The sequence below is a fragment of the Bombina bombina genome, chromosome 4 (assembly GCF_027579735.1).
Source record: "Bombina bombina isolate aBomBom1 chromosome 4, aBomBom1.pri, whole genome shotgun sequence".
Taxonomy (NCBI): Eukaryota; Metazoa; Chordata; class Amphibia; order Anura; family Bombinatoridae; genus Bombina; species Bombina bombina.
Genome location: NC_069502.1, coordinates 559,168,045 through 559,188,516, shown reverse-complemented (window position 1 = coordinate 559,188,516; position 20,472 = coordinate 559,168,045). Strand labels below are relative to the sequence as shown.

Sequence of the window (20,472 nt, the reverse complement as noted above, 5' to 3'; positions counted from 1 at the left end):
GCACTATGTGCAGAATTATATAACATTATTTTTTAGGTTTACTGTCCCTTTAAACTTGCATGATTCAGATAGAGCATGTAATTTTAAGACACTTTTAAATTTACTTCTATTTTCAAATGTGCTTTGTTCTTAGTATCCCTTGTTAAACATGAATACGGACATATCATACAATAGTGGGGCCTGCTGCTAATTGGTGCCTGCCCACATTTTGTCTTTTGTGATTGGCTAACTATATGTGTTCAGCTTCCTGTCAGTAGTGCAATGCTGTCCATTCAGCAATGGATAACAAGAGAATGAAGCAAATTTGATAGTAGAAGTAAATTGGAAAGTTGTTTAAAATTGTATGTTCTATCTGAATCATAAAAGAACATTTTAGGGTTTACTATCCCTTTAAGGTCTATTGGAAGTTTTGTAGATACATTTTGGATACGAATTTAAAGGGATTGATATGCATTAAACAAATATGCATAGCTATAAGAAAAGTATAAATATAATGGCAATTAGTACAAGATATAAATATATTTTTAGATATTATCAATATATTTGGAAAATCCATTGTAGTAGAAAAAGGACATATTTAAAGGGATAGGAAAGTCAAAATTAAACTTTCATAATTCAGGATACACCATAGAATTTTAAGACAATTCTATTATTCTTGTTCTCTTGGTATCCATTGTTGAAAAGCATATGTACATATCCTTAGCAGCAGCAATGCACTACTAAGAGCTAACTGGTGGTTGGCCACAACACACATTGTCTCTTGTCATTTGCTCACCAGGTGTGTTCAGTTAGGTCCCAGTAGTGCACTGCTGCTGTGGAGCTGACCTCTAAATGACAGAGTGACATGCAAGGTCTAGGAGGGGGACTTTAGAATCTGTAAGGGGGGCGCATTTTGGATTTTTGCCCTGGGAGCCAGATTCTCTAGAAACGCCCTGACTGATACAGGATACCAAGTCTTCAGTGCCCTCCATGATACAGTGCCATACAGGTCAATGTCTTGAAACCTTTGCTTCCAAATCGCTACTGACCATTTTTTTTCATTTTTTTTCCTTCTTCTAAGCATGTTCAAACAATATAAAAATTAGGCGATTTTTAAATATTTATAGCTCAGCAACTGCTACTCGTTTTTTCTTTAAAATCTACTATATATTAAAATGTGTATGTGTGTGTATATATATATGTATATATATATATATATATATATATATATATATATATATATATACACAGTATCTCACAAAAGTGAGTACACCCCTCACATTTTTAGATTTTTGTAAATATTTTATTATCTTTTCATGTGACAACACTGAAGAAATGACAATTTGCTACAATGTAAAGTAGTGAGTGTACAGCCTGTATAACAGTGTAAATGTGCTGTCTCCTCAAAATAACTCAACACACAGCCATTAATGTCTAAACCGTTGGCAACAAAAGTGAGTACACCCCTAAGTGGAAATGTCCAAATTGGGCCCAATTAGCCATTTTCCCTCCCCGGGGTCATCTGACTTTTTCGTGTTACAAGGTCTCAGGTGTGATTGGGGAGCAGGTGTTAAATTTGGTGTTATCGCTCTCACACACATTCTAATACTGTTCACTGGAAGTTCAACATGGCACCTCATGGCAAAGAACTCTTTGAGGATCTGAAAAAAAGAATCGTTGCTTTACATAAAGATGGCCTAGGCTATAAGAAGATTGCCAAGACCCTGAAACTGAACTGCAGCACGGTGGGCAAGACCATACAGCGGTTTCACAGGACAAGTTCCACTCAGAACAGGCCTCGCCATGGTCGACCAAAGGAGTTGAGTGCATGTGCTCAGTGTCATATCCAGAGGCTGTCTTTGGGAAATAGGCATATGAGCGGTGCAGGGGTGGGGGGGTCAGCCTGTCAGTGCTCAGACCATATGCCGCACACTGCATCAAATTGGTCTACATGGCTGTCGTCCCAGAAGGAATCCTCTTCTAAAGATGATGCACAAAAAAGCCCGCAAACAGATTGTTGACGATAAGCAGACTAAGGACATGGACATTTTTCTGATAAAACCAAGATAAACTTATTTGTTTCAGATGGTGTCAAGCGTGTGTGGTGGCAATCAGGCGAGGAGTACAAAGACAAGTGTGTCTTGCCTACAGTCAAGCATGGTGGTGGGAGTGTCATGGTCTGGGCCTGCATGAGTGTTGCCAGCACTGGGGAGCTACAATTCATTGAGGGAACTATGAATGCCAACATGTACTGTGACATACTGAAGAAGAGCATGATCCCCTCCCTTTGGAGACTGGGCCGCAGGGCAGTATTTCAACATGATAACGACCCCAAACATACCTCCAAGACGACCACTTGCTTGCTAAAGAAGTTGAGGGTAAAGGTGATGGACTGGTCAAGCATGTCTCCAGACCTAAACCCTATTGAGCATCTGTGGGGCATTCTCAAACGGAAGGTGGGGGAGCGCAAGGTCTCTAACATCCACCAGCTCAGTGATGTCGTCATGGAGGAGTGGAAGAGGACTCTAGTGTAGCATCCTGTGAAGCTCTTGTGATCTCCATGCCCAAGAGGGTTAAGGCAGTGCTGGAAAATAATGGTGGCCACACAAAATATTGACACTTTGGGCCCAATTCCACTTTCCACTTAGGGGTGTACTCACTTTTGTTGCCAACGGTTTAGACATTGATGGCTGTGTGTTGTTATTTTGAGGGGACAGCAAACTTACACTGTTTTGCAGGCTGTACACTCACTACTTTACATTGTAGCAAAGTGTCATTTCTTCAGTGTTGTCAATATAAAATATTTACAATAATGTGAGGGGTGTACTCACTTTTGTGAGATAGTTTGTGTATGTATGTGTGTGTGTGTGTGTGTGTATATATATATATATATATATATATATATATATATATATATATATATATATATATATATATATATATATATATATATATAATATACTGTGTGTGTATTGTGTCATTGTTGTTAGCATCTTATTGCTATAGCAGATTTCTGTCATGTAAGTGGCAAGAGTCCATGAGCTAGTGACGTATGAGATATACATTCCTGTATAGGAGGGGGCAAAGTTTCCCAAACCTCAAAATGCCTATACGTACACCTCCCACCACACACATAACTCAGTTTTACAAACTTTGCCTCCTATGGAGGTGGTGAAGTAAGTTGTGCTTGATTTCTCCTGTGATAGGCGCTTCTAAGCATTCTGAAGCCCAATTCCTCTCAGAGTACAGTGTTTGTCAGAGGGATGTGAAGGGAGTATTGCCTGTTGATTTAGTGGTTTCACCCATGGGAAATCCTTTCAAAGGCTCTCTGTAATCATTTGCAGGGATTCATCTCCTGCTTCCCTTTTCAGATCGACGTTATACTCCTATACCATTACCTCTGCTGATATTTTTCAGTACTGGTTTGGCTATCTGCTATATGTGGATGGGTGTCTTCCGGTAAGCTCTCAGCTATGTTTGGCACTTTATGTTATAAAGTTTTAAATATTTGTGTTTACTTATATTTGCCATGAGTCATGTCTATGTATATTTCCCTTTTCTGCAGTCTATCAGTTTCAGTATGGAATTTGTATTTGGGAAGATTATTTTTCTTACCTGGGGTTCAGTTTTTTTCCAAATTTGACTTTATTTTCCAAAATTTTCGCGGGCGAACTAGGCTCGCGAGGATGCAAAATGCTGTTCTTTATGGCGTCATTCTTGGTGCAAAGAATTTTTTGCCGCGGAATTGCGTTCAGGGTGAAGCAAGTTTCGTAATTTCCTGCGTCTTTGTTGACGTGAGTTGTTTTTGCGCTTGTTATAACACGAGTTGCGTCATTTCCTGATGTTTGCCTTGGCGCCACAATTTTTTTTGGGGGTACTTCCTTTTGCGTCATACTTGGCGCCAAAAGTTTCTGTATATTACCCCTCTTCCTTTATTGCTTCTGGTTCTCTTCATATTTTCAAGAACCATATTGCTTTTTACTTTAGCATAAGCATTTTTTCCCATTCCTGAAACTGCAATATGAGGAAATTGGATATTTTGTTTAAATGTTGTTTTTTTTCTTTTTACATTTGGAAATATGTCTTAGTCTGATCCTGTCTCTGATGTTGCTGTAGAAACCATGCTGCCTGAACACAGTTCTACCAAAGCTAAGTGTGTCTTTTGTAAATTAACTGATGTTATTTCTTCAGCTCAATTATGTGGCATCTGTCATGATGATAAACTTTTGCATGTGGATAATGTTTCTATTAGTACTAATACATCGTCTGTTGTTCCTTCAACGTCTAATGTACCTAATATTCCTGCAGATGTTAAAGATTATATTGCTGCAGCTATAGATAAGGCTATGTCTGCTATTCCGCCTTCAAATAAACGTAAAAGGTCTTTTAAAAATTCTCATGACGAGCTTTGTATTGACCGACAGCATAATCACATTTCTCTGGTTCAGAGGATCCTGATTCAGATTCTGAAATTGACAAATCTTCCTATCTGTTTAAGATTGATTATATTCGCTCTTTGTTAAATGAAGTTGTGGTTACTTTGGGTATTGAAGAGTCTAGACCTCTTGATAAAAAAAAAAAAAAAAAACAGTAAATGTTTAAATTCTGTTTTTAAACCTCCTAAGGTTGCTCCTGAGGTTTTTCTTATTTCAGATGCTGTTTCTGATATGATTATTAAAGAATTGTCTAAGCCTGGTGCTTTTTTTAATCCTTCTTCTAGGTTTAAGAAGTCGTATCCTTTACCTGTGGCTAGTTTGGAGTTTTGGGAAAAAGTCCCTAAGGTTGATGGGGCTATTTCCACTCTTGCCAAGCGTACTACTATTCCCTATGGAAGATGGTACTTCTTTTAAGGATCCTTTAGATAGAAAGATTGAACCTTATCTAAGGAAAGCTTATTTGCATTCTGGTTATATTCTTAGACCTGCCATTTCTATGGCTGATGTGGCTGCTGCTTCAACTTTTTGGTTGGATAGTTTAGCTCGTCAGGTAGAAGATCATGATTTATCCAGTATTATCCTTCTGCGTCAACATGCTAATCATTTAAATTGTGATGCTATATTTGACATTATTAAAATCGATGTTAAATCTATGTCTTTAGCTATTTTAGCCAGAAGAGCTTTATGGCTTAAATCTTGGAATGCTGACATGGTGTCTAAATCTAGGTTATTATCTTTGTCTTTTCAGGGTAAGAATCTATTTGGTGCTCAATTGGATTCTATTATTTCTACTATTACTAGGGGTAAAGGAGTTTTTTACCTCAAGATAAAAAGTCTAAAGGTAAATTTAAGGCTCCTAATCGTTTTAGTTCCTTTCGTCAGAATAAGGAACAAAAGTCAACTCCTTCCCCTAAGGCCTCTGGTTCCAATTGGAGACCATCTTTAAATCCAGCCCCCAAGACTGCATGAAGGTGCGGCCCTCAATCTGGTTCAACTGGTGAGGGGCAGATTGAAATTATTTCAGGAAATTTGGTCAGGTTCCATTCAGAATCGGTGGATTCAGAATATTGTGTCTCAAGGGTATTGAATAGGTTTCAGAATAAAACCTCCCATGAGAAGATTCTTTCTTTCTCATGTTCCAACAAATCCTGTGAAGGCTCAGGCTTTTCTGAAGTGTGTTTCAGATCTAGAGCTTTCAGGGGTGATTGTTCCAGTTACTCTAAAGGAACAGGGTTTGAGGTTCTATTCAAATCTATTCATTGTCCCAAAGAAAGAGAATTCTTTCAGACCAGTTCTGGATCTGAAACTTTTAAATCATTTTGTAAAAGAGTACCAACTTTCAAGATGGTGACTATAAGGACTATTCTGCCTTTTGTTCAGCAAGGGCATTTTATGTTCACAATAGACTTACAGGATGCTTATCTTCATATTCCAATTCATCCAGACCACTATCTGTTTCTGAGATTCTCTTTTCTAGACAAGCATTACCAGTTTGTCGCTCTTCCATTTTGCCTAGCGACAGTTCCAAGAATCTTTTTGAAGGTTCTTGTGCCCTTCTATCTGTAATCAGAGAGCAGGGTATTGAGGTGTTTCCTTATTTGGCCGATATCTTGGTACTAGCTCAGTCTTTTCATTTAGTAGAATCTCACACGAAGCAACTAGTGTCGTTTCTTCAAAGACATGGTTGGAGGATCAATTTACAAAAGAGTTTCTTGATTCCTCAAAGGTCACCTTTTTAGGTTTCCAGATAGATTCAGTGTCTATGACTTTGTCTTTAACAGACAAGAGACTAATGAAATTGGTATTAGCTTGTCTAAACCTTCAGTGTCTATCGTTCTCTTCATCGGATGCGATCCCCTTTGCTCGTTTTCATATGAGACCTCTGCAGCTTTGCATGCTGGATCAATGGTGCAGGGATTATACTCGGATATCACAGCTGATATACTTAAATCACAACATTCAACGCTCTCTATCATGGGGGTTGGACCATCATCGGATTGTTCAAGGGGCCTCTTTTGTTCCTCCTTCCTGGTCTGTGATCTCAACAGACGCAAGTCTCATGGGTTGGGGAGCTGTTTGGGGGTCTCTGACTGCACAAGGTGTTTGGAAACCTCAAGAGGTGAGGTTACCAATCAATATTTTAGAACTCTGTGCTATCTTCAGAGCTCTTCAGGCTTGGCCTCTGTTAAGGAGAGAACTTTTTCTTCGTTTTAAGACAGACAATGTCACAACAGTGGCATATGTCAATCATCAGGGAAGGACTCGCAGCTGTTTAGCAATGAAAGAAGTATCTTGGATACTTTTTTGGGCGGAGTCCAACTCTTGTCTAATTTCTGTGATTCATGTTCCAGGTATAGACAATTGGGAAGCGGATTATCTCAGTCGGCAGACTTTGCACTTGGGGAAGTGGTCTCCATCCGGATGTGTTTCTTCAGATTGTACACATGTGGGGTCTTCCAGAAATAGATTTGATGGGCTCTCGTTTGAACAAGAAACTTCCCAGATATCTTTCCAGATCCAAGGATCCACAGGCAGAGATGGTGGATGCATTAGCAGTTCCTTGGTTTTACCAACCTGCTTAAATTTTTCCGCCTCTAGTTCTTCATTATGGAACAATCTCATGTGTTTTTGATAGCACTGGCATGGCCTCACAGGTTCTGGTATGCGGATCTTGTCCGGATGTCCAGTTTCCAGCCTTGGCCACTTCCTTTAAGGCCAGACCTTCTGTCTCAATGACTGTTTTTCCATCAGGATCTCTAAATTTGAAGGTATGGAAATTGAACGCTTATCTCGTAGTCATAAAGGTTTCTCTAACTCAGTGATTAACACTATGTTACAGGCTCGTAAGTCTGTTTCAAGGAAGATTTATTATCGGGTTTGGAAAACCTATATTTCATGGTGCTCCTCTCATAATTTTTCTTGCCATTCTTTTAGAATTCCTCGGATTTTACAGTTTTGTCAGGATGGTTTGGATAAGAGTTTGTCTGCAAATACTTTGAAAGGACAAATCTCTGCTCTTTCTGTTTTATTTCATAGAAAGATTGCTAAACATTGTTTTGTCCAGGCTTTGGTTCGTATCAAACCTGTTATTAAGTATTTCTCCTACTTGGAGTCTTATTTTGGTTTTAAGGATTTTGCAGGCTCCTCCATTTGAGCCTATGCATTCTTTGGACATTAAACTACTTTCTTGGAAAGTGTTATTTATTTTGGCTATCTCTTCTGCTAGAAGAGTTTCTGAGTTGTTGGCTCTCTTTTGTGAGTCTCCTTATCTGATATTCCATCAAGATAAAGTGGTTTTACGGACTTCGTTTAAATTCTTACCTAAAGTTGTGAATTCTAGCAACATTAGTAGGGAAATTGTTTTTCCTTCTTTGTGTCCTAATCCTAAGAATTCTCTTGAGAGATCTCTACATTCTTTGGATGTGGTTAGAGCTTTGAAATAATATGTTGATGCTACCAAGGATTTCAAGAAGACTTCTAGTTTATTTGTTATGTTTTCTGGTTCCAGGAAAGGTCAGAAAGCCTCTGCCATTTTTTTGACATCTTGGTTAAAACTTTTGATTTACAAGGCTTATTTGGAGACGGGGCAGTCTCCCCCTCAAAGAATTACAGCTCATTCTACGAGATCAGTTGACACTTCTTGTGCTTTCAAGAATGGAGCTTCAGTTGATCAGATTTTCAAAGCAAGCAACTTGGTCTTCTTTGCATACATTTACTAAATTTTACCATTTTGATGTATTTGCAGTTGTCCCGGTTTGATTCTTTTGCTTATAATTTGAGTTCTTTGAAATTTAAGAAAGCTTAATCATTATTTGGATTTATTTTTTTCAGCGAAGATAGCTGTTTTTATTTTATCCCTCCCTCTCTATTGACTCTGTGGATTTCCACATCTTGGGTATTATATCCCATACGTCACTAGCTCATGGACTCTTGCCACTTACATTAAAGAAAACATAATTTATGTAAGAACTTAACTGATAAATTCATTTCTTTCATAGTGGCAAGAGTCCATGAGACCCACCCTATTTTTTGGTGGGTTTGATTTTTTTGTATAAAAGCACATTAATTTTCTAGTTCCTCTTTTTGTATGCTTTTTTTTTTTACTCCTTTTTACACCTCACTACTTGGCTATACGTTAAAACTGAGTTATGTGTGTGGTGGGAGGTGTATTTATAGGCATTTTGGGGTTTGGGAAACTTTGCCCACTCCTGGTAGGAATGTATATCCCATACGTCACTAGCTCATGGACTCTTGCCACTATAAAATAAATTAATTTATCAGGTAAGTTCTTACATAGATTATGTTTTTGTTTATCAGTATGAGAGTTTGACATTGCTGTATACAAAAATATTCCAATTCCTACACGTATATAGGGACTGTAAGTGCTAAAGATAATATTTCACTTTTCTCTTTTATTAGGACTTTTGGGAGCCGGTTTTAACAAATTTGGTTGTGAAGAGAAGCTTAAAGCTAATCCTCTGCAACACCTTTTTGAAGTAAGTACTGCAATTAGAGAGTTCATTCATGGTCTCAGAGTACTTGAGAACCTTTCAAGACTTTTGATCAACACCAAATCAGATGTAGTGCATTTCTGAGTATACCAAAGTGAAACTCAGAAATCAGTTGTGCCCTTGAGCACAACTGATTGTGCTCAAGGGCAGAGTGCTCCTCTCCTTTTGTTTGTCAATGTAAGTGTAGTAATCTTACACAATGTCTCATTGTATGTTTTTATTGTATTGTACCCTCATGATAGTAATATACCTTTTGTTCAGCGCTGCGTAAAATGTTGACGCTTTATACGTAAACAAATATTAATAATTAAAGCTTTAGAGAGACCATTTTGAGAGGTGAAAGCTTGGGGGGGGGGCAAACGTGTTTGTATTATTTGTTTTCTGTCTGTCTTTGATTGCTTTAATATATGTAAATCAGTACAGTATTAACGCTATAATTCATCCATTTACGTGTATATAATTATTTCATAATTCTCTGCATTAAGTTTACAGCTATGGGGAAGTTCAGAAAGCCCTAATTTTAATGCACAACTAACATCCCTTTATGTCTATCAAGAGAGAAAACAAACTTTATTACTCACTTGTTAAAAATATGTTAAATAAATCTCTTGGCTACTGGTGGAAATGTATCACTATAGTTTGCTAGCCTGGACAAAAAGCACTAGTATAGGGAAAAGGCTAATTTCTTACTTGCCTTCAGAAATGTTTTACTAGTCTGGAGCTAGTAGACTAGGGGAAATGGCCATCCCTGTATATAGTACAGTATTCAACTTATGTGCTATCTGTCAGTATTCAACTTATGTGCTATCTGTCAGTATTCAACTTATGTGCTATCTGTCAGTATTCAACTTATGTGCTATCTGTCAGTATTCAACGTATGTGCTATCTGTCAGTATTCAACTTATGTGCTATCTGTCAGTATTCAACTTGAAAAACCCAGAATGAAAAATAATGCAATGTGCATTTTACTCCACTTTAATAATAGAAATACACAGCTATTTGCAGACCTCACCAATTGCTTTTACTCTGTAAGTATTGTTTTTTTCAGGTATATGTTAAAGTTAACGAGAAAGCAGAAGAAGATGGAGATATTAAGTTATCTGCCCAAGAGTTTATGCTGAAACTTGAACGAGGAGATCCACAAGCTCTCTCTCTTTGGCAACACTTTAGAGACCTAAGCATACAGGAGTATGCCAAAGTCTATGAAGTAAGTTTTCATAATTTTAACAGGATAAAGGAGGCAAAATCTTTATTTTTCCCTATCAAAAATATTTTGTTTTATTTCTAAAGCTAGGTGAAAATACTTGTGTTTGAATATCAGAACCAATCATAACATCCGTGTTGAAAATGTTGTTTAAGTGTTAACATTGTAAATGTAGTGATATTTCAATCCAACATTAATTTCAATCTCACAAGAAAAGCACTGGGGGTTGCGATTTAAACAGAAATACTTTTTTTTTGTTTTGTTTAAGTGAAAGAGGTCCAGTTTCCTTCTCAGTATTATCTGCTGGTTACAAAGCTATGCATCTAAAATGATTACTTACTAAAACATTGATTCTCAACAGCAGTTCCCAGAACTGATTTTAATTTTATACATATTTAAAGGGACAGTCAAGTCAAAACTAAAGTGGCATGAGATTTGTAAGCAAACTCTAAAAAGCTAGTATTTCAGATACAATGCATATTTTAAAGTAACAGCAGTCATATTACAGTGACCTCCTCTCCAACCTTGTTTTTTTAATCCATTCTTCTTTGTTCTGTTAAGTGATTGAGAATAACTCATTGCTGAAGAGCTGTAAAACGTATTTGGCTCTGCACCTCACTTGTTGCTGTAAATACTTTATAAATTAATAAAAGTAAAGTAAAAATATTTATACAGCTATGTAGATGCTTTGTGTAATGTTGTTGTTGTTGTTGTTGTTTTTGTTTCAAATGTAATTCTAATTAACCCTTTCGTGACAGGGTTAAAGTGCCTACATCGGAACAACTGTTCCGATGTAGACAAATTGAAACTACGCGATCGTGCATACGATCGCGAGATTTCAATTATTGGATCGCATCTGGGGGGCGTCCCTACAATCCTAGGAACGCCCTCCAGACCGCGATTAAATCCCTGAAGCACAGAAGGCTTCAGGACAGCCGTTAGTTATGACGTTCCATTCCGTCATAACGGCTTTAAAGCCCAGTCTAATTATGACGGAATGGAACGGCATAACGGCTTTAAAAGGTTAAGATTTCCAGTAAAAAAAAAATACATAACATTGCTATATACACTAGTCCCAAAATTGGATAACCATGTTACAGTATTTTATGTTTTATCTCAAGTGGTTGCTTACAATAAATGTGCTTCCTATGGATAATTTAAAGGGATATGAAACCCAAAATTTTCTTTCATGATTCAGATAGAGCATGCAATTTTAAACAACGTTGTAATTTACTTCTGTTATTATTTTTTCTTTGTTCTTTTGGTATCTTTTGTTGAAAAGCAGGGACATTTGCTTAGGAGCCGGTATATTTCTGGAACACTATATGGCAGCAGTTTTGCAAGAATGTTATTTATTTGCAAGAGCACTAGATAGCAGCAGCCATGTAGTGCTCCAGATGCCTACCTAGGTATCTCTTCAACACAGAATATCATAGGAATGAAGCAAATTTGATAATAGATGTAAACTGGAAACTTTTTTAGGATGGGATGCTCTGTCTGAATCGCTAAATAAACTTTTTGGGTTTCATATCCCTTTAACCCCTTAGCCCCCCTGCCAGAAGGAGACGTGTTGCTTCAGCTGCCATTACTGCTGAAGAGTGGGTAACGCCTCATCACCAGAGGCCAGATATCCCACCCTTCACTGCAAATCCTGGCATCAATGTGGATGTGGCAGGATTTAGCCCCCAACAGTTTATGGAGATGTTTCTGGGCAATGATGTATTGGGGAACATTGTCGCCCAAACTAATTTATATGACCATCAGTTCCGTGCTGCAAGGCCTGACACTTTTGGCAAAGCAACAATGGCCCCCATCCATGTGCCAGAATTTAAAAAATTCTGAGCATTGACTATGCTGATGGGCTTCATAAAGAAACCCTCCATCCGCTCCTACTGGAGCATTAACCCCATTTGCTCTACCCACATTTTCTCCCAGTGTATCTCAAGGAAGAGGTATGAAATGATTCTACATTTCATGCACTTCAGCGACAACATCCTGTGCCCGACTAGGGAGCAGCCCCAGTTTGACAGGCTGTATAAAATCTGCCCCCTGATTACCAACTTTGCTGCCAGGTTTACAGAGGCTTATACACCTGGAAGAAATATATAAGTTGATGAATCCCTGATGAAGTATAAGGGAAGGCTGGGATTCAAGCAGTATATTCCTTCCAAGAGCTCCAGGTATGGAGTAAAGGTGTATAAGCTCTGTGAGAGCGAGACTGGGTATACTCAGGCCTTCTGGGTGTACGAGGGAAAGGATATCCACCTTGACCCTCCAGTTCGCCCAGAACATATGGGAACCACTGGCAAGATTGTCTGGGACCTGATATTACCCCTGATGAACAAAGGGTACCAACTGTATTTAGATAATATGTATACAAGTGTCCTTTGGTTCAAGCTACTGTATTGATTTGATACAGTAGCTTGCGGTACAATTCGAAAAAAACGTGCAGGTTTCCCAGGACAACTTGCACGCACCCGGCTATGAAGGGGGGAGACCTCAGCTCTGCGCCAAGAGGAGCTGTTGGCAGTTAAGTACAGAGACAAGAAGGATGTATACCTTCTTACCACCATCCACACAGAGAAGACTGTGGAGGTCTCTGTACGTGGCAGAGCTGAGAGCACAATGAAGCCAGTATGCACCAAGGCTTATAACCGACATATGGGTGGGGTTGATCTAGCAGATCAGCTGCTGCAGCCCTACCTAATTATTCGGAAGACAACGGCCTGGTACAAAAAGGTTGCAGTTTACTTAATGAAGATTGCAACCCACAACGCTTTTTTGTTGTTGAAAAAATCAAACCCCGAAATGAAACAGAGTTTTTTACAGTTTCAACTCAAGATCATTTCAGGGATTTTGTACCAAGATGCACCTGCTCCCCAGGCGGTGATGGGAGAGAGAGCAGAGTTGGGGCTACCCATTTTATTTTCTAAGTACCCCTACTACGGCTAAGCAGAATCCTCAGTAAAAATGCAGAGTCTGTACCAAGAGGGGGCAGAGAAAGGACACCATTGTTTACTGTCCTGATTGCCCTGGACAGCCTGGACTCTGCATTGGGGACTGCTTCAAGCGGTATCACATACTGGTAAATTTTTTAATTTTTTCTTACATTTGACGGTTTTTTTATTTTGGAGGGGGGGTTGGTTACATTTACTATTACTGAGTTTGTTTTTGTTTTTTTACTTTTACTGTGCCAGATTTTTAATTTCACTGTTCTATTTTTTATAAGTTCTAAAATTGTTGCATGAAAAGAGTCGCAATACCCCAAGTTTAATACCTTAGGTTGTCTTCTTTTAAAAATATATACATGTGAAGGGTTATTCAGGGATTCCTGAAAGATATCAGTGTTAAAATGTAACCATATCACTAATTTTGAAAAGAAAAATGGTTTGGAAATAGCAAAGTGCTACTTGTACTTATTGCCCTATAACTTGCAAAAACAGCAAAGAACATGTAAACATTGGGTATTTCTAAACTCAGTACAAAATTTAAAAACTATTTAGCATGGGTGTTTTTTAGTGGTTGTAGATGTGTAACAGATTTTGGGAGTCAAAGTTAAAAAAAAAAGTGTGTGTTTTTCCATTTTTTCATCATATTTTATATATTTTTTTATAGTAAATTATAAGATATGATGAAAATAATGGCATCTTTAGAAATTCCATTTAATGGCGAGAAAAATGGTATATAATATGTATGGGTACAGTAAATGAGTAAGAGGAAAATTACAGCTACACACAAACACCACAGAAATGTAAAAATAGCCCTGGTAAGAAAATTGAAAAGTTTTTTTTTTTTTTTTCTTTCATGATTCAGATAGTTCATTCTATTTTAAGCAACTTTCTAATTTGCCCCTATTATAAATTTTTCTTTGTTCTCTTGGTATCTTTATTTGAAAAAGTAGGAATATCAGCTAAGGAGCCGGCCCATCTTTTGTTTCAGACCCTGGCTAGCGCTTGTGATTGTTGGCTGCATTTAGCAAACCAATAAGCAAGTGCAACCCAGGTTCTCAACCAAAAATGGGTTGGCGCTTAAGCTTACATTCCTGCTTTTCAAATAAAGATACCAAGAGAATGAAGAAAATTTGATAATAGGAGTAAATTAGACAGTTGCTTAGAATTGCGTGCTCTATCTGAATCATGAAAGAGAGAAAAAATGGGTTTACTATCCCTTTAAGTATTGTAACATTGTTTTTGGCCACAGAAAATGACGAGTGCGTTTAATACATATAAAACATAAACATGGCTAATTAAAGGGGCATAAATATGCAAAAATAAATTCTCTAATGTGTTTGAACATTTTATTTATACGGTTGATCACAATCAAGGCTTCTATATTTTCCAGCACTTTACAAATCTGAGCCATTTTCCACAGTTTGTTGGCACCAAAAACAAACTGTTTTGCTAAGCAAAAAGGCCCTGTACATAACATGGAACAGTCCTGTTCACCATCCATTTTCTCAATACTTTTCAGCAGGGCCCATTTTTCACTTGAATTTGACGTCTTAAAGGACTTGATAAAATGCCAAACCGGCCTATTTGATTCATTGGCAAGTATTCCAAGACTTTTTGGAATTAAATGATTGTTTTGAGCATGGTCAAAGCACACTGAAATTATCAGACCACACCATATTGGATGATCTTATGAAATGTATGGATTAGACACATTGGACTATAGTTATCAAGGTCTGGCGGACCTGATCCGACACTGCGGATCAGGTCTGCCAGACCTCGCTCAATACGGCGAGCAATACGCTCGCCGTATTCAGCATTGCACCAGCAGCTCACAAGAGCTGCTGGTGCAACGCCGCCCCCTGCAGACTCGCGGCCAAACGGCCGCCAGCAGGGGGGTGTCAATCAACCCGATCGTACTCGATCGGGTTGATTTCCGGCGATGTCTGTCCGCCTGCTCAGAGCAGGCGGACAGGTTATGGAGCAGCGGTCTTTGTGACCGCTGCTTCATAACTAATGTTTCTGGCGAGTCTGATGACTCGCCAGAAACACGGGGCATCAAGCTCCGTGCATACGGAGCTTGATACATATGCCCCATTGAGTCTCTCTACATCTCTATTGTATAGTCCATCACTAGTGGGCTCCCTGAAATGGACATATGAAAATATTCATTAGCCAAAGTAAGGCGAAGATATTCATTAGCCCAAAGTAAGGTGAAAATATTCATTAGCCAAAATCTTGATATCTTGTACAGCAAATGAGAACTGCTGGAAACAGGAGAAAACAGAAATCTTGACTGCAACATGTAGAAAACTCATTTGACAATCCTATTCTTAAAATGTTAAAGTGGTAATAAATATAAAGTCTTGCATTTACCATTACATCTGTAATAGAGTACGTAACTAATCCGCTATTTTTATTTTATTTTTATTAATCAGATGTTGTATATTAGAAAAAATATAAATGATTTCTTAAGCCATTTTGTTTTTACTTCGCCCCCTTGCATTTTTTTTCTTTAGTATAGTGACGTGTAGAGCAGTCGCACTCGCTCTGTACATAGTAAATGTAAGTGTATAGCTTGCACCCACTTTCTTCTGAAAAATATTAATTTCCTGTACAGTTCTATTTAATTGTAAATCAAAATAGTGCAAAAAGCAAAAAACGTTTTCTGGTTTATCAGTTCAGATTGGAAAAGGTATGATAAGCACTTTAACAGTATTATTAATAAAAAAAAATAATCTAGCTCGTATACTGCTACTGTTTGGTCAATTTTGCACTTCTCCAATATTGTTAAAAACACCTTTAATGTGAAATTAAAAACTGTAAAATTATATTTGTCATGTAAGTTTACACATCCATTTTCACTGCCAGTATTGGAAATTTAACAATGAAAAATACTTTTGCTTCACTATACAGCGCCTTGGTGTACATTTTGATGATTATTCTGGCGAGTCCTTTTACAGAGAGAAATCACAGGCTGTGCTTAAGCTACTCAAGGACAAAGGGATGCTGCGGAAAATGGAGTAAGAGTTTCCAGTCTGAATTATAGTGTAAATATATTTATACCAGTTGATAAAAAGTAATGTTGATGGTAATAATATGAAGTTATTGTAATCGGTATAATTTTTTTTTACTTCAGGGTTAAAACCGGTTTAGCACCATTTTTAGAGTTTAACATTTTTCCTAGGTAAATGATGCTGTTTTGTAATGTATGGATAAATCATAAATGTAGGTCTTGTGGTCTTTCAGATTGTTAGTTTGGTTGTCCAGTGGCTCTCACAACTTAAACTATAGGCTACATAATTTCATTATTTAATTGATCGCTTAAAGGGACATGAAACCCATTTTTTTTCTTTCGTGATTTAGAAAGAGCATGTCATTTTAAACAACTTTCTAATTTACTTCTATTATCTAATTTGCTTCATTCTCTTGATATCACTTGCTGAAAAGCATATCTAGATATGCCCAGTAGCTGCTGATTGGTTGCTGCACATAAAGGCCTTGTGTGATTGGCTCACACATGTGCATTGCTATTTCTTCAACAAAGGATATCTAAAGAATTGAGCAAATTAATAGAAGTAAATTGGAAAGTTGTTTAAAATTGCATGCCCGATCTGAATCATGAAAGTTTAATTTTGACTAGACTGTCCCTTTAACTTTTACACTTTGTAAAAATGGATATATTCAGCATCATTCTTTTTTATTGGTGAAGCAGAATCATAAAGGAACTTTCTAGTGTAAATATAAAATGCATTTTATTTTTAAACAAATTCATTTCTCTTACTCTTTGCTTATAACTTAGAAAAGGGATTAAATAGTTAAAGTTGTGCTCCTTTAATTCAACTAATGAGAAGCAGGCTTACATGTGTATGAGCCAATCACTGACCGTATCATCACCTGGCACAGAATGGTTGTGTTTCAGGAGTGCATCTTTGACTACTCTTTTTTTTAACCTTTTTGAAGTATCATGATTGTCATTCCATTGCTAATAGAGACTGCTGCTGTATTTTTCAGTAAAGGCACTGCGGTAGTAGATCTTTCAGAAGAAGGAGACCTTTCCTCTTTTGCAACTGTGATGCGTAGTGATGGGACTTCATTATATATCACCAGGTATGGGCCTACCCTGTGTCAATCAGAAACATAATATGAAGGATTTATATGTACTATACATCTTATTACTAAATTCAGCTCCAACTAAATGTGGCAGTTTGATTTACCTCAGTATCTGAGCAATCATATGTTCACTTAAGTGTTGTAAGGTGATCAAAGTAACAGCAGTGGTTTTCAATATTATTTACTAAAATCTATGCAAAATGTGTGTGTGTGTGTGTGTATATATGTATGTATGTATATGTATACAGTATATATATATATATATATATATATATATATATATATATATATATAATATACTGTGTGTGTATATATATATATATATATATGTGTATGTGTATATATATATATATATATATGTGTGTGTGTGTGTATATATATATATATATATATATATATATATATATATATATATGTATGTATTTATTTTACAGCTGTTGCCACAGCTTTCTCATATGCCATGAAATATAAATATAATAATGGTATATTGTGATCTACAGGGTCTGCTGAAAAAATAATAATATATATATATATAATTTGTATTGGTCATTCACTGTAATTTGACTTACAATAGGGTAACTATAAAAAAAAAAAAAAAAAAAAGCTCAACAATGGTTCAACACTGGGGTGTAAAAAATGCTTAGCAGTGAAAGGGTTAAATATAAATTATACCATTTTGCAACCCTCCCCACTGACTCCAATGGATATTAGCTTTTGATTAAAGGGACAGTCAAGTCCAAAAAAAACTTTCATGATTTAAATAGGGTATGCAATTTTAAACAACTTCCCAATTTACTTTTATCACCAATTTTGCTTTGTTCTCTTGGTATTCTTAGTTGAAAGCTAAAACTAGGAGGTTCATATGCTAATTTCTTAGACCTTGAAGACTGCCTCTAATCTGAATACATTTTGACCACTAGAGGGTATTAGTTCACATGTTTCATATAGATAACATTGAGCTCATGCACGTAAACTGACCTAGGACTAAGCACTGATTGGCTAAACTGCATGTCTGTCAAATGAAATAAGGGGGCAGTCAGCAGAAGCTTAGATACAAGATAATTACAGAGGTAAAAAGTATATTAATATAACTGTGTTGGTTGTGCAAAACTGGGGAATGGGTAATAAAGGGATTATCTTTCTTTTTAAACAACATAAATTCTGGTGTTGACTGTCCCTTTAAAACCAATATTAGAAAAGGGTTATATGAATAAACAAATAAACCATTATTTAGAGCCACAAATTTAATGAAAATTAAAAAAAATTAAAATATAGGTGACAGGACAGAAATGGTCACACAAATGACACATTTTGGCATAATTGCTGTCTTCATAGACCTCACATAGTAAATTCATTAACGGTTATTGACCAAATTTTTATCAAAGATTAATTTTTAAAGGCAACATGGAACATTTTAACTGATTATTGGTGTTTTAGAAACAGTTGCCTTAATGTAACCCTAACCTTAATAAACCATATCTTTCTGATTGTTAGCAGATCATATTTTTTTTTGTTTTTTTTGTTTGCAGAGACATTGCTGCTGTAATTGATCGTATTGGGAAATATAATTTTGATGAAATGATCTATGTGGTATGTAGTTTTAAGATGTGTGTGTGTTTTTTTTTTACGGCAGTTTACAATATGGTTGTACCTTTTTGGTTATAGTATTGCAGTAGTATTTTAGTCCGAGTGCCTTCAATTAACTCATATAGTAACTGCTATACATATAATAAGTTCAGCTGCATTCAGAATGTGTTTTTTTTTTTAGTTAGAGTGGACAAGCTTTTGAATGAAGAAACACTAGATATAAATGCCAGACTTATTGCAATGGCTCTTTAAATATTTCATATTGTTGAATAGGAGAATACATAAGTATGTCCTTAGCCAAATACAAAATAAAATTGAACTCTATAGTGGTAAAATATATAATTATTAGGGTTGGCAGCTGGGCTCCATAAAAATACTCGACATCCTATAGGTGACTATGTATGGGTGGTAGGTGGAGTCACAATGTCCCCCCAAAAGCTCCACCCTGAATTACCAACATGTTTTTTTCTCATAACTGAGCAGTCATTTCATTTAACAACCCCATGGTTGTCTGTAACACATATAATGGAAAATGCACAGTTACTTGTATTTGGGCCATATGTGTAATGCATTGAGGCATAGGGGGTCCTTTACATTTAGCTGACACTTAACTACTGGACATTTAAGTGTCCAGTATTTTTGTATAGATTTTACTGGAAAGCTGCTAAAATACTGGACGGTCCGGTTGATTACTAGACACCTGGCACCTGGGGTTCAGTGTAAAAAGACCCTCTTAGGTTACCCCAGGACCCTCTCTTGCCATTTTCCTGACTTGTCTATCTGGTTAGCTTAATTAAAGGGACAGTCAAGTCCAAAAAAACTTTCATGTTTCAAATAGGGCATGTAATTTTAAACAACTTTCCAATTTACTTTTATAACCAATTTTGCTTTGTTCTCCTGGTATTCTTAGTTGAAAGCTAAACCTAGGAGGTTCATATGCTAATTTCTTAGACCTTGAAGGCTGCCTCTAATCTAAATGCATTTTGATAGTTTTTCACCACTAGAGGGCATTAGTTCACGTGTTTTATATAGATAACATTGAGCCCATGAATGTGAATTTACCATGGAGACAGCTCTGATTGGCTAAAATGCAAGTCTGTCAAAAGAACTGAATAAGGGGGCAGTCTGCTGAGGCTTAGATACAAGGTAATTACAGAGGTAAAACGTGTATAATTATAACTGTGTTGGTTATGCAAAACTGGGGAATTGGTAATTAAGAAATGATCTATCTTTTAAAATAACAAAAAATCTGGTGTTGACTGTCCCGTTAATAGACAAATCGAAACTAAAAGGATTCAGGTTTTATATCTATTATCCTTTACAAATGATATAGTTCAGAGTTTTATTAAATTGCATACATCGCCCCTGCAAAGTTGGTAACCACTATTTTATATATACAGTATTGAATTACATTATCAGAATGATATAGAGGTTTAATAATATTTATTGTGTCTAAACACATAATACACTCTGCGGGTACACTACTAAAATAATAATAAGGATAATATTCACAACATTGTATTTGAAGGCACAGCAGAGAGTACTAAGGTTCTATTAATTGTTTTTTTTTATGTGGAAATAATTAGCATATATCAGGTTAAAGTGTAAATTTTATTTCTTTATGCAGTAAAAATGTTTCTCCTTTAAGTAAAAATTAAACATTGAGCTTGTTTTACTATCCTTGAGAAGAATGA

General features: G+C 36.6%; 1 protein-coding gene across 2 annotated transcripts in view; it reads left to right on the top strand.

Moving 5' to 3' along the window:
* The window catches only part of RARS2 (arginyl-tRNA synthetase 2, mitochondrial), a 227,136-nt gene that overhangs the window by 35,121 nt on the left and 171,543 nt on the right, over positions 1 to 20,472 (top strand). For both annotated transcript variants that reach the window (XM_053710526.1, XM_053710525.1), the window contains exons 8-12: positions 8,835 to 8,911; positions 9,975 to 10,133; positions 15,995 to 16,101; positions 17,093 to 17,188; positions 18,721 to 18,781. In XM_053710526.1, coding sequence (XP_053566501.1) covers positions 8,835 to 8,911; positions 9,975 to 10,133; positions 15,995 to 16,101; positions 17,093 to 17,188; positions 18,721 to 18,781 — 500 coding nt within the window. The remainder of the gene's footprint in view (positions 1 to 8,834; positions 8,912 to 9,974; positions 10,134 to 15,994; positions 16,102 to 17,092; positions 17,189 to 18,720; positions 18,782 to 20,472) is intronic.